Below are 15,000 nucleotides of genomic sequence, written 5' to 3'. Positions count from 1 at the left end.
TTTTCGGTGTGTATACATGTATAATTAATGTTTAAGTATGTCTCTCTCCCTCTCTCTCTCTCTCTCTCTCTCTCTCTCTCTCTCTCTCTCTCTCTATCTCTCTCTCTCTCTCTCTTCCACTTTATCTAAAGCCAAAGTTAAGAGACACAGGAACGGAAAAGTACGCTAACATCTGTCTTATCGGGTTGTGGGGGGCGGGGCTGTACACTTTTAAACCGTTGTAATCACTCTCAGTTTACGCAAACATATCTGCTTCCTTTTTCACTAGATGTTCTCCAGAACCAAACCAGATTGATGTTCATTTATGTTAATTAAAATTCATAGCACTAGCTGCTTTTAAAAACAAAAGCAGCCCAGTATTTTTAGGCTCGCTAATCGCTATCTGTTGGCAAAGTTCAGGAGTAGAGGGAGGAAAACAAAAGCAGGGAGATGAGAGCACGGAGAGTGCGGGACGGAGCGCCGGGAACATCATTTGGAAACTATGTGGCATAGTTTCCATTTATTTGGAGTGCCGAAGCCCGTCCTGTCTTCTCATTGGCAGACAAACACAGCGGGAGGGATCTGCACAGCTCTGTCGCTGTAACACGTCCGTCTGTTCCCACGGAAACGCACAGGCGAGCTGTGCAGGAGAAAGCTGGGTTTGGGGGGGATGCTTCCTGCATCACGTCAGTGTATTGATCATTTTGTGGAGGACTTTGAGTTGAGGGAAGTTTACAATGGATGGGATATTTCGAAAGATTCTGGTCCGGGTCGACAGCTTTTCCAAAAGTCAGCTGGAGGAACGACATAAAAAAAGGCAAGCCGCACGGATGCAAAGAACACACACATACGCACCCACACATATACAATCAAACGCAAACACACACATGCACAATCAAAGATTCACACACTGATCAATGTTCCCCCTCTTTTATCTATCAAACTATTGTAAAAGAAAATCATCGCTGCAGAACAACAGTTAAAGTACATGTGTGCATAAAGAAAGAGACAAAATAACACTTTTTATTACCCAACATCACCCACCATCACCGTTTCCATCTTGAGTAAAACTCAAGATGGAAACCAGATGAAGTCTGTCGTTGGTCTAAATGTACACATTTGATTGCTACTATCCATCACGCGTAGCACGGACCAGTGTTTCGATGAGCTCAACTTCTAAGCAGCTCATTTCTATCCTTTTCTACATATACATCTTCCATCCTGCCCTCTGTTTGCAGCACCATGGGAATCCCACAGGAAGTGATGTCATATATCGGCCCATTCTTCGGCTCCCAGGGTGCAACAGAGATGTCAGATTAAAACTGGCTGTGCATCAGTCACATCAGTCCACCTCTGGTATTAATTATTACCAAGGATCCTGGGGCCTGTGCCCACTAATCCCCTCTTACACAACCACGTTCATGACAGGACAAAGACAGCCTTATGCTCCCCTTCCCCCCCCCCCCCCCCCCCCCCCCCCCTGTAATGTATGGGCGCCCGTGCATGCGTACGGGAGTTTGTGTGTGCGTGTGTGTGTGGGTGCATGTTTGTGCATGTGTTCAATTTAAGTTGTAACAACAATACCTCTCTCAGAGGGGGTACTGCTAACCAGGGGAGCACTCACAACACCGTGTTGATACTTTGGGGAACCCCTCTACAATCAAAGGTCCTTTGTGCTCACATATTAGGATGCATGCTGCTACCAGATATCACCACAGTGATAACAAAACGTGCAAATAGAAATGTACCCCTGTGCATCATAGCGTACACTGCGCTAAAGGGAATGAACAATGGTTTCTAATTGCAATGCATCTTTTTCAAGTAATTGCAGTAGCTACCTCAAAGACTTCTTCATCAAGTATTCTGGTTCCAAAGACTACGATTCCCTTGGTGTCCACGATAGGGTGGGCACTGCGCTGCAGCCTCTGGGTGGTCTTCTTCTTACAGTCCAGGATGAGAGTGATGGTCTGCTTGTGCACACTGATGGCCACGCGATGCCACCTGGGAGAGAGGAGACGCAGAAGACTCGAGTCAGGACACACGACTCGCAAAGACAAAGCCGTACCACGCAGTCCAGTTATTTCCAAGATAATCCAGAATGAAATTACACGTGGCTCATGAGTAATTTCATTCAGGAATTATCTTGGACGTAACTGGATCATTTTCTAAATACATTGTGGCGTTGTTAGGTATTTCCTTTAGTCATGTCGGTTTTCTTTGATGTGTTTCTTTGAGTGCTGTGTGCCTCTAAATACCTTCATTAATTTAACAGTCGTAGAAAATGTAAAGCACAAATACAAATGAAATGCGCTCCAGACACAGCTTCCTGTCTGGTGTGTTGACAAGACATGGTAACCCATGACGACGCAGCAGAGGCAGCGGCCGATGGAGGGAACAACCTCCCTAAAGGCACACCTGGTTCAGGTGCTGTGGGAGCGACTACCCAACATGCAGCGGATCACATGATCAAAGGGACTGCGCGGCCACCTGCCCTGTGATAACAGAGATCCACCGCCAGCGTCAACAAACCACAGTCTGATACGGGGTGTGGTCTGAATTTGCGGTTGTCTGATACAACAGACCGTGAGTTAGTTTAATTGATGCTGTGTGGATGTGGATGATAGACTATGTGGATGAGTACTAGTTAGAAAGATAAATCATCATCGGGGACTGTGGCTAGGGTGATTTACTCCCAGCTTGAGGGTTCTGGGTTCGATCCCCCATGATCTATGAGTCTATATCCAGGCACCCTACGACAAGATGACCCTTCGCTACCTACTCTTTAATGATATATATATAAAATTGCGGAGTACTTGACATATAAACATCCAGAAGTTGTACTATGTTAAAGTAGAATTTCTGGGGGGAGGCGGCACAGAGCCTGGGCACGAGTTCACAAAAAGGGGCGGGGTAATGCCTTTATTCTGTTTTTGCTTCAATAGATATTCTATAGAGAAACTGGTGGACGATTTCCAGTGTATTTCTAAGGTGGCCAGTCGACACGGTGTTCATTTGAAACCTTTACAGACACTTTTATACAGTCTACTAATGTTGGTTGAGTTTTGGTTTGCTGCCAATAGCCAATCCCTGACGCGATCTGATTGGTTGGAACCAGTGCTGACAGTAAAACGCGTTATTAACGGCGTTTACGCAAACCAATTTTAACGGCGTTAATTTTTTTATTGCGCGATTAACGCAATTCTTTTATTTTTATTAAAAAAATAGATGTATATATTTATTTATTTTCTTTGCCTCAAAACAAGAAAGCAGTAGCCTGACTGCTATGTTCAAGGCAGTGTGTTTGTATGTTCATCGTTTAATTGCACAATAGGCATTTTTTTTGTATCGTCCTGTTTTGATCAGTATATGCCAATGTAGTTATCAATAAAAAAACATTTGCACAAGGCAAGCCGATGCACTCCTCCATGTTGATAAGAGCATAAAAATGAGAAAAATTAATGGGACAAAGAAATCAAGGGATATTTAGCATAGAAAAAACATTTGCGATTAATCGCGAGTTAACTATGGCATTAATGCGATTAATCGCGATTAAATATTTTAATCGCTTGACAGCACTAGTTGGAACAAATATCAATAGAATGAAAGGGAAACATCCCATTCACCGAGATTTAAATGTATCACAGTAGATTAATCTCAAGCCTGATGAGTGAGACCACCTAAAAATGTACGGGATTGCGATGCATCCTGTGTAGAACAAATTAATACGAACAGACATTTACAGTCTCGACAATTAACACAATTTCGGGAACAAAGTCAGGACAAGTGAACGTACTTTCCGTCGGCCAGATTGACCCCCCTGAAGAGGGGGTAGTCCTCCGGGCCGGGTTTCCCCGTGTGGTCCTCGTACAGGAAGACGGGCGAGCGCCCCACCTCCAGGCCCAGCTGCTGGATGCCTTGCTCATTGTACACCGACATAAGGAAGGACTGGCTGCCCTTCTTGGGCCGGACGGTGGCCAGGATGGAGAAGTCCTCAGGGAACACATCACCTGGGGGAGGGGAGGGGGGAGACATCACACTGTCAACACTCTGGAGGGGGATCAGAGGTGATTGGGTTCAGGAGGGTTTGACTCCAGAGACACGGACCAGAGGTTCCAGGTTCGATCCCCCGATACCATCCATGGCTGCCTCACCTGTGGACGTCCTATAGCGAGACGCCGATGGCCCCTACCTGCTCTTCAGTGACACGTCTCTGAACAAATGAGCGTCATCGCTCCACTGTGAGTGGGGTTGTGGGATCAAAGAGTAAGACAAAGTGGATTAAAGCTGGATGAAAGATAGACATACACACATATAGGTGCATGGATTGTAAGAGAGGCGGCATATGTGGGCGAGGGAGAGACAGAGAGAGAGAGAAGGATCAGAAAGAGAGACGGATCAAAGAGATTCAAGCAACATGCCCTTAGAGACCATCTCCGGCTAGCACAGTTGTTTATGGATGAAGACTAATGAAGTTACCCGGACACAAGCCTGTCAGAGCAAGACTAAACACACACTAAAGGAGCTGGGAACTGATAACAGTACAAATGCATTTCACACAGACTTCATTAAAAGATTACCCAGAATCCCTTTCTGTCCAGGTACCTCCATGCCAGCTACTGCTGTTATAGTTAACAAGCACGACAAACACCCAAGACAAATAAACAAAGAATGAAAAGAAATTCAGGGGTTGAAAAAAGGGTACTAGAAAGAAGGAAAAGCTCATATACACGGGAAACTTAAACAGATAATAAATACAGTTGTAGAAAGTAAATATTCCAGACACAACGGGATCCTCAAAGCGGTTAAAACAGCAGAAAAGCTTAAGAAAATGTCTAGCCTACAGTGTGTAATGGTTACACTTTGGAGCCTAATCGCTCTGCTCCATTTTGTTGGAGACTGCCACATCTGCTAGACAGATGCCTGAACCCTCACAGGACATTCTGCAAGGCCCCTTTAAGAGGGCCCTTTCCTCCACGTGAGGTGGAGAGAGAAGGGGCCCCACGAAATACTACGTCACACAACTGATTGAAAACGCTCGGAGTTCAGAGTTTAAACCAATAAAAGCACTGTTATTAATAATCCCACAACGTCTATATCTCGGCCTGATGAGTGGATCAAAGTGAGGCAGAGGAGGCAGAGCCACTCGTTGGACTCCAGCGGTAACCCTGAACAGTTTGGTATGCGGAGAACGAGGGATTTCCAGCAGACAGGAACAGAGACACACATGGCTGGCGGTCTGTGGTGCTTTTGTAGAGGACCCCTCTGTAACTGTCAGGCATCCCCCCCGGCCCCCCGGAGCCGTGATGGAAAAATAAGACGGCTGGAAACCCGAGCTCCCGTCCAGGTTAACGTCAAGGAAAGGTGTCGATGCAGATGGCCGACCAATGAGGGGCTCTGGAGGGGAGGGGGCGCCAGGGGTTGGGGAAAGACATACGCTGGAAGGAGCGAGAGCAGGAGAATATGTATTGAGGGGAGCAGGAGGAGGAGGCGGGGTGTGGAGGACTGGAGTTCAGCTCTCCGATGGAAAAGTCTGGTGTTGTCGTTAACAGACATTCTATATTTTCCTTTCCATTCCTTCACTCCTGGGTTTCGGCACGTCTGCGTCTCAGTGTCGTGAGGTGCTAGGACTATGTCCTGCCTCTCCTCTCCTCTCTTTTGACTTTATTTGGGTCATATCTTAGTTTATCTTGATTAAATCATTCGTGCCCTATGCTCAGAGTAAAGGTCCTGGCAGTGAGCATTTCTGAGGAATTCAGCTTGGCATGCTCACTGGAAGATGCCTTTCTGTGTAAGGCACAGGGAGAGAGAGAGAGGCCCAAAGAAAGAGATAGAGAGAGGTAGAGAATGAGGCCTTATATAACCTCATTGAAGACTTAATTATACAGTGTAAGCATAGGTGTGGGTTTAACAAGGTTTGGAGATGAAGATAACATACTTGATTTACATGATTTGCAACAATTACCCTTCCACTTTTTCATTTCTACCCCTTCAACCCCTTATTCAGCTCTAGTGTTCTGGGTTGAAGCTGCGATCTGGGTTAGAGTGTAGTTAAAGGTTCGGGATAGGATACGGTGAGCCAGGGTTAACTGAATCCATGCGTTTCCTTTAAGCAGGGGTTAAAGTTAGCGCCTTTTGGCTTAGTGGTCGTAAACATAAATCAGTTAGCATGTGGGAGCAGTAAGCATATGGAAGCAGTTAGAAAAAAATAAGAAAACTCAGACCAACAATTAAACAAAAAAAAGGCACGTTAAAAAAGTTCCTCAAGCAGAGGTCTCTTCTTTTCCTTGGATCCATCTCTGGGAGAACCATTACAGTTAATAGCCCAGAGTTTTGGCCTTAGGTTTTTAGAGGGGAGAGGAGAGCTGGTGGTTTTTCTGCCCCTGGTATCTTCTTTCGCTGTGCTGGCATAATTCCTCCTCTATCTCCTGCCATGTGCTAACTCTCACCCTCACTTTTTAGCCAAGGTCTAGGGAACCTTAGACCTTAGCTAAAAAGATCTTCACAATCAGCGGAGGAATCAGAGCCCCGCGGTGAGGTTCGCTAGCCGTGGACGGCTCTGCTCGGCCATCTGTTGATGACGTGAACGCAGGACACTGGAGGAAAATAAATGATCTTACAATTTAATAGGGTATTCAGTCAACACTGAGGCCAAATCTCCTCCTTAGATTTTTAGGTATTTTCGCAAAATCGCTGGACCATATGGGACCATTAACTATTGGAGTCCTTTTGTGTGAGAAGTAAGAGAGAAGAAATAACGACAGGCGAAATATGCACTTTAACAATGTATTTTGTAGTAGGTAACGCTAACACCCATTACGTAAGGCAGGTGGATCAGTTAGAATAAAGCCTTATATTATTAATGAAATGCAAATAAATGCGGCATACTTATGCATCATCAGGGCTAGGGCCAGTGCTATCTAGGGGCTATTATTTAGGCCCGTTATGGATAAGGCTTAGGCTAGTTTAAGGCTACTAGTGCTAGTGTCAGGGCTAGGGTTATGGATAAGGCTTAGGCTAGTTTAAGGCTACTAGTGCTAGTGTTAAGGCTAGGGTTATGGATAAGGCCAAGGCTAGTGTATGGCTAGTGCTATTGTTAGGGCTAGGTTTCAGGGTTACATTGAGGGCTAGTGTGGGACAGTGATGGGGCAAGTGTTAGGCATGAAGTTAGTCCTAGTGCTAGGGTTATTGCTGCCAGGGCTAAATCCAGTGCCAGTGCCAGTACTAGGACTAGGCTTTAGGTCTAGGGATAATGTTTCCGGTGCTAGACCCTTTCAAAAGGATCCGGAGAGCCCTGGAGTACCAGATTCCCACGTGCAGTCGAGGTGAGGAGGAAACAACCGTAAGCGCCCCCCCTGGTTTTTCCAATACGACGCCAGCGTTTCAGGGTGAATCATCCCTTCCATGTGTTTGCTTAATGATCGCATGTCTGCACTTGTTCTTTCCAGCACATCATAGGCGTCATGGCAGACTGTGGTTCTGGGGTCCCGGGACAACATGTTCCCAATCAGAGTAAATCGTGTTCTTCATTTTCAAGATCTTAACCAGAAGCACCACGACCATGGTTAGTTTGTGGTTACATTAGTATGTCCCCAGAGCTTCTGACTTCTTCCATTTCCTTGTTTTAAGACATGCATTGTGGGTGTTTAGATGATGACAAGGAGAAATATACTCTCAAAAATAGAGAGAGATTTTGGTTCGACTCAAGTATTAAGTTTTTCTGGGAGGGGATTTCCATAAAATGGAAAAAAATGATCTCACACGTTTGGCAGGCTTCTGGCATCAGTTAGCATTGGACACTTTGAATGCCAAGAGAATAGAGCCATAGAGTGCACCACATCACAGGCCATAATATAGTATTTTACAGTTCCCTAAAGTCTCAAACAGATAGTTCTTCTGTTTGTATCTTCAGACTATGTGGTGCCTTTTTGAAGTCCCTCAAGTGGCCCCGGTTGCCTTGTATTTTGCAAAACTATTATTTTGCAAAATCTAGATTGGTACATTTGTAATTACAGCACCCTGTATCTAAAGAGAGCCGCATGAATCACTCTTTTATCAACAATTACAGTTGAGTCTGGGATACATGCAAGCTCTACGGGAGCTCTATGGGCTTCTAGATAGAGCTTGCATGAAGAGCTTTTAGATAGAGCTTTTTATATGAAGAGAATTTAGATAGAGCAGCCATGAAGTATTCTTTTTAAAAGAGCCGGCATGACGAGTTTTAGATAGAGCTGTTATGACAAGCTTTTAGATAGAGATTGTATGACAAGCTTTAAGATACAGCTTTTATGACAAGCTTTTAGTTTGAATGAAGAGAATTTAGATAGAGCTGGCATGAATATAATTTATGCATGCACGATAAGCTTTTAGAAAGTGATTTTAGAAAGGCCGGCATGAAGAGATTTTAGACAGAAGTTGCATGAAAAGCTTGGAAAGCAAAGCTCACCTAAGAGGGACAATTTTTGGAGAAGCTTCTGGAGAGATTAGTTGTTTTATTATAAAGATTGCCATCCAACTAGAGGGTGTACAAACTGTACTATGAGTTTGAACACAATATTCCTAAGTCTTTAAGCTTTAACTTTTTTACCATCATCTCCTCAATTTACAAAACATGGCCATCAGTGCAGATTTATATCCTGACACAAAAATGAAAATCAGAACTATCATCAACTTTTATGTGAGTATATTTGATCCAAGAACATTCTCAAGCATTAGAGCGGAGAGCGATATAGGTCAACACATACTACAGCCCAGAAAGTATAAAAGGTCCAATTGTGAAGTCGCTGGGAAAAAAAACAAAGAAGGAAAAAAGAAGAGTTGGAAAAGTAGGAGGAGAGAGAAAACAGTGCAAACTCTGCACCACAGAACAGTTTCCCAGCGCCACGTCAGCACAATAGAGGAAAAGTGGAACCCCCACCTCCCTCTCTCGTTCCCCCTCTCCCTGCCTTTTCCATCCCTCTGCTCCTCCCCCTGTTATTGGATCATCATGGAAGACCTCTGCAGTACAGTTCAGTTCTTGCTGCATATCTGTCGCTTACTGCTGTTTATAATTTAGGACTACTGTCCCAGCCCTGAGGGGTTCCAAATAGGAAATGGACAGCTCAGTCCCCTAAATATGTCTCCTGCTCTTTGATTATTTCTTTCCTTCTTTCTTTCTTTCTTTCAGTCAGTAGGTTTTCTACTTTGTCTTTCATTCATTCTTTCCTTATTTCAGGCACTATGTCAGTTTTGTCTTTCTATCTTTCTTTCTTCCTTTATTTGGTTCTTCTTCTTTCATTCGTTCTGTCCCTGTAAGTCTTTCTGTTTTGTCTTGGTTTATTCTTTTCATTTTTCTGTCTCTTCATGTTTACTTTCCTGTCTCCCACATCATCTTTGTTTCTCTGTGACTGAACGTAAAATGTTCCTGTGGAATGCCTTTGATGATTGACCGACACAGATCTGTAATGCAGATTTGTGTTTTGCATGGTTACTGCTGGGGCATTCTGTGTGTGGACCGGGTGAAGGCTCACCTGGGTACAGCTGTTTGGTTGGCGCGCTGAGCTGGGCCTCTCTGGATACCCTGTAGGCCACGTCCGGTCCGTTTGTTGACCTCCGATGTGAGCATAAGCCTGTTGTTTTCGACACTCCCTCGGGTAAACTGTGAAAATCTAAAATCTTCAAAAGGTCCGCTGGATCAGCTACAAAGAGAAGACAAAGAAAGAAACAAAGAATCACATGTTAGACTTTTACAAGAAAAAACCGACAATCTTCTTTCAGAGCAGACCAGTAAGTCTGCCTTTTAAGAAGGCCGGACATCGTCGTTCTGACCCTGAACCCCTGAACCTCATACTCAATCCTTATACCATTGTTGATGTTTTTTTCTTTTTTTTGCTAACGTTGTGGGAAATTTGTGGGGACGTTTCACAGCATCGGTCACCAACGAAAACATGTGTGTTGTCTATTTCAGCATCCTTCTGATGAGACTCAGAGAACCCGTTTATAGACTGCCCATAATCACATGCTTTCACCCACCCATGAATCCATCCACTCAGAGAGCCTTCTCCATGAGCCGCGGCCTCCCGCGAGCCACAGCCCTGTCATCAACACACCCTCAGGCACCGGCCCCCAGCTGCTACCCAGCCATCGCTGCAGCACCCTGGGTCAGAACCGAGGGACACCGGGGTCTGACCTCCATGACCACACCGCCGCCACGCTGAAACCACCAAGAGCACACAGCTGCTCAGCCCGCTAGGGGCCCTGTGCATACAGTAGACATATGCATGCAAACACAGGCACGTGTGTGCATGCAGACACACACACACACACACACACACACACACACACACACACACACACACACACACACACACACACACACACATACACACACACACACACACACACACACACACACACACACACACACACACACATACACACACACACACACACAGATACACTCACACACTTAGTAGGGATCGGCCTTCACAAAGGCTAGAGGTTAAGTTTAAGACAACACACACACACTCTTCTACAGACATCCTCACACACACAAACACGCGCACACACGAACACACGCACACACACACCCACACACTTATATACAGATCCTGACATGCAGACACACACCCACACCCACACAAACACACACACATACTTTGACAACCTTCCCTGTCAAATTCTTAAGCTGTCAAACAAACACACACACACACATTCATGCGCGAAAAGATAAATTGTCTAAGCGGATGGCAGTTACTTAAGAGCACTTCACAGCAAACTAGGACTACAGAAGTACAAAAGCTTTTACGACATTTACTGAAAATGGACCTCTGGGACAACCCATGACACAATTTGGCATGCCATCTTCGATTGTACCGTTTTATGCGCCATCAACAGAGAATACTTAAACATTGGAAACACACACAAACACAAGACCCACACACATCCATCCTATACAGACATTCTGACACACACACGGACCACATACACACACGGAGGTAAAGCAGGCCTTTGTGCGGACGGCAGGACCACACACACTTAATGGCGTCATTCAGAAGAACTTTCAATGGCCATTGGACAGTAAAGAGCTGCTGAAACCCAGGGAAGAAAGGGGGGGGGGGGGGGTGCAGAGCAAAGGATTGTTTTCACTTTGTCCGCTGCCCTGCCACAACCTCCAGCTGGATCCCATTACATGTAGGTCTACACTCACTCGCTATGGAGATCAACCCCAAAAATGTTTGGAAATTGTTGCACAGCCTACGCCATTTTGAACCAACCCGAACTCCTTCACTTTTACAGAGTTATCTTTAAGAAAAAACACGCTGAAGAAACCTAGCTTGTTGTCAGCATAGCAAAATAATGAAACTGTTGAGACCCTTAAGCATTCAACGACACTATACAGTTCATCTTATCAAGGTTTATGTGAATTGAGGGTTTAAAGTCTCTGAACATTTATTCAGTCCACACCATAGCCCTTCAAGTCCTTATAAACAGACTTCTCGGTTTTGTGTTTCTAAATGCCGCAGGCAGGCAGTGGAGGAACCATACGCAGCATAATAAATCTTGTTAGGGGCCGCATATTAACTGTAAATATCTGAAGCGGTGACTTTGGCGTGAATACCTCAGGAGGAAAATAATTGAGGATGTCACATTCCACTCCTCATTTTTACACGGTCAAGTACGACAAGTAGACTAGCCGGCCCGTGCGTAAGCATTCCAGTGGAGGGACAGACGGCAGAACCAGAGGACCTTTTTAGGAGAAGGTAAGGAGAAGGGTGACCGAACAGTAAACTAAGCTTGCTCCTGTCATCGGACCACAATGAACAGGGACATGGCGGAACTCTGCAGTCACCGGCGACGAGAGAACGCTTAAGTCACCGTGGTGACTAAAGCCCACTTAATGTAGCCCAGAGGGAGCCGCTAATGTAATGCAGCGGCTCTCTGGGAGTAATTCAGTCATTTATTTTGCTGGTAGGTCTAAATATGTAATTTATCAACCGCCAATCAAAATGGTTTGCCCTTGCTCTTTGGTAAAACTAGCAGTCGCTTTTGGACAAAAAATGTATTGCTGATGTTATGATGATTGGAACATTAAATTCACTCCTTAGAGTTTACATACAACAACAATATGTTCTGAGTGCGGGTAATAGCAATGACCACTAAAGTGCTATAATCACTTTAATCACATTGCCATGAATGAGTGATTGTGTGCATGTGTGTGTATGTAGTTTCAGTATTCAAAATCCTTTAATCTCCCTTACTTCCAGCTCATGGGTTGTAATAATGTCAGCCAAAATGCTATTCCAATAGTTTTTCATCCGTTCAAAACAAATGTTGCTCAATCTAGTGTTGGTTTTAGGGGAATGAACCATTAGCATATAAACCATTGGAGTTGTCATACAATGGGACATAAGAAAGTAAAAACCTACAGGACCCATTTAAGACATCTCTGCCTCTTGCCTTTCTACCTTCTGATCAAGTCCGCACCCGAGTCCTAATTCCACAGGGGTACAGTCTGAGAGACGTCGGTACGAGCGTCTCTGCCGCGTGACCAAAGCCTCAGTGTTCTTTGTAGAAGCCACATCAGCCCGCTTGCACCACCAAATTACATTTCTCTAATGTGCCAACATCCTCCGCCCTGAGGCCGAACAGCGGCCACAGAACCCAAGCCAAGGTTGTACTTAAATACGGTCAGCACCCGGCCGCCGCGGTGAGACCGCTCAAATGCAGGTTAACCAAACACAAACACGCACACGCACATCATGCATGCACATATACACACACAAATGCATGAAAACACATGCACATACACACACACACAGACACACATGCATGCTCATACACACACACACACACACACACACACAAATGCACTCAAACGCATGCACTCACACGCAAACACACACATATATGCATGCTCATACACACACACACACACACACAAATGCCCGCAAACACATGCGCACACAAACACACACACGTATGCATACATACAGACACACACACACATTTCACACAATCATATCCCACACAAACTTCATTGAGAAAGGAGCAGGCACCACTAATTGTGCATCAGAACAGTGAGACATGTTGGCTCCCAGTCTGTAGTTCCCTTAGCGGTGGCCCTCTGGCAGTGGCGTGAGACAGGAGAGGAGGGCGTTTTTCAAGAGAATCACCAGTCGACGCTAACTATGCCCTGACCTCCGGCTGCGGGCTGTTGCTTCTGCTAATCCAAAGTGACACCACATATTCCCATCCAGATCAGCGGATTTAAGGAAAGAAACGATTTTGGTTACCCAGCATGTCTTTTGTGCAGCCCTATTCCCCATTCCTACTCCTATGTTCCTCGCTTAGCTGTCTCTGTTGGTAGTGCAAGCTCATCCAGAGCCAGAACCTTTCATTAGCCGGTAACCCAAAACGTCCCATAACCATTAACTCAATGCAAAAGCCTGCGCTTAACCCAAAGAGGACCACTTACGCTTTGAAAACACTGCACATTTGTGTGGAGATTTGGACCGGGATCAACCCACTGCGCTGCCAGGTAACCCAGTAAGGTTCCTCTGCAATAAGTCACTTAACCCAGCGCTGGTGGAGGGAGGGCCCGGATGAGGGCCGGTCGGCCCGCCACCCAACGGTGGTGGCTGGGGGGGGGGGGCTCCACCGGGTCAGTCCAGGGTCAGGCAGGGGGAGAGGGCCAATTACCTTCCCATGCATGAGTTGGGGGCTGACGGGGGGAGGTATGGCAGGGCAGCATAAAAGATCCTTGTCCTGAGAGCCGCTAAAGCTAACCCTAACATAAGGGGGGGGGGGGGGGGGGGGGGGGGGGGGCTTGTTTGCTCGCCGTTTCCTCGACACGGAGAGCATCGGATTGACCCTGACGGCGGGAGGACTTGAAAGGGGCCGTCCGAGCCGACCCCCCGCTGAGAGGGGGCCGGACCAGCCCTCGTGTGCATGCTCCTCTCATTCATCCATCGCGCTTATTCCACCATCCGGGCCCCCTGCCAGGAAACCCTAACCCCCCCTCCCCTCCCCTCCCCTCCCCTCCCCTCCCCCCCGGGCGGTGGTGACCACATCCTAAGCCACAGGTATGGGTGTCAATCTCAGCTTGTTAAAGTGAGGTGTTTACCTACTAACTGTGGCAGCACCCGCCTCCCCCTCCTCTCCCTCACCTCGCAGCCTGCATCAAACCAACAAAAACACACCGCCGCCACCACCGCACCTCCGTCTCCTTACTCTGGCAGGAATCTCCTTTGCTTGCTGCGCAAACACCACCGTGGAGGCCTTGGCTTCTGGAGGGGTGAGTCTGCTGTGGGCCAGCGGGGCTTACTGGGTCGGTGTTCACTGGGTCACGCGCCCAAGAAAAAGAGAGTCACCGATTGAATAAAAGAAAGCGGTTTGTGATGTCTAGTCCTGTCTGAACATGAGTCTCTACTGTAGCTCTGCCCGTCTGTCACTCATCCATGCAGCTGGCTTGAGCTTCACACACTCTGATGTGCTTCGTTTCGTGATGGTCAATGATATAAAATGATCACCTCCAGAAAAACACGCACACGCGTGCACGTACAGAGGCCCACATGCACAGACACAGACACGCAGAACCACACAAAATAATGCAGATTTAACACAAAAGCATATTTTTTACTCATAATCACACAATGTATAAAAATGAAAACACAGGCATAAACATCAACTCACTTCAGATACAGTGAAAAAGCCACACATTCACCCAAAAAACCCAATGCTACAAGTGTAGCTCCAGTTATTAGCCATTGAACCAGTTCAGTTTATATGGTTAAGAGTGTGTCTGTGTGTATGTGTGTGTGTGTGTGTGTACACCTGTGTGCGTGTGTGTGTGTGTGTGTGTGTGTGTGTGTGTGTGTGTGTGTGTGTGTGTGTGTGTGTGTGTGTGTGTGTGTGTGTGTGTGTGTGTGTGTGTGTGTGTGTGTGTGTGTGCATGTGCGTGTGCATGTGCGTGTGTTTGTGTGTTCTTGAGGGGCGGGGTAGCGGGTGGATGGCGGTGGTGCGAAGGGGGAGGGAGATTAACAT

At 46.2% G+C, this 15,000-nt stretch overlaps 1 protein-coding gene across 2 annotated transcripts in view; it reads right to left on the bottom strand.

Annotated features, from left to right (window-relative positions):
• The window catches only part of col5a1 (procollagen, type V, alpha 1), a 71,199-nt gene that overhangs the window by 48,427 nt on the left and 7,772 nt on the right, over positions 1-15,000 (bottom strand). For both annotated transcript variants that reach the window (XM_056589252.1, XM_056589253.1), the window contains exons 2-4: positions 9,486-9,653; positions 3,773-3,986; positions 1,818-1,980 (exon numbers count right to left, since the gene is read on the bottom strand). In XM_056589252.1, the coding sequence (XP_056445227.1) occupies positions 1,818-1,980; positions 3,773-3,986; positions 9,486-9,653 (545 nt within the window). The remainder of the gene's footprint in view (positions 1-1,817; positions 1,981-3,772; positions 3,987-9,485; positions 9,654-15,000) is intronic.

Source organism: Gadus chalcogrammus, chromosome 4, assembly GCF_026213295.1.
Source record: "Gadus chalcogrammus isolate NIFS_2021 chromosome 4, NIFS_Gcha_1.0, whole genome shotgun sequence".
Classification (NCBI taxonomy): domain Eukaryota; kingdom Metazoa; phylum Chordata; class Actinopteri; order Gadiformes; family Gadidae; genus Gadus; species Gadus chalcogrammus.
This window is presented reverse-complemented; position numbering and strand designations above follow the sequence as displayed.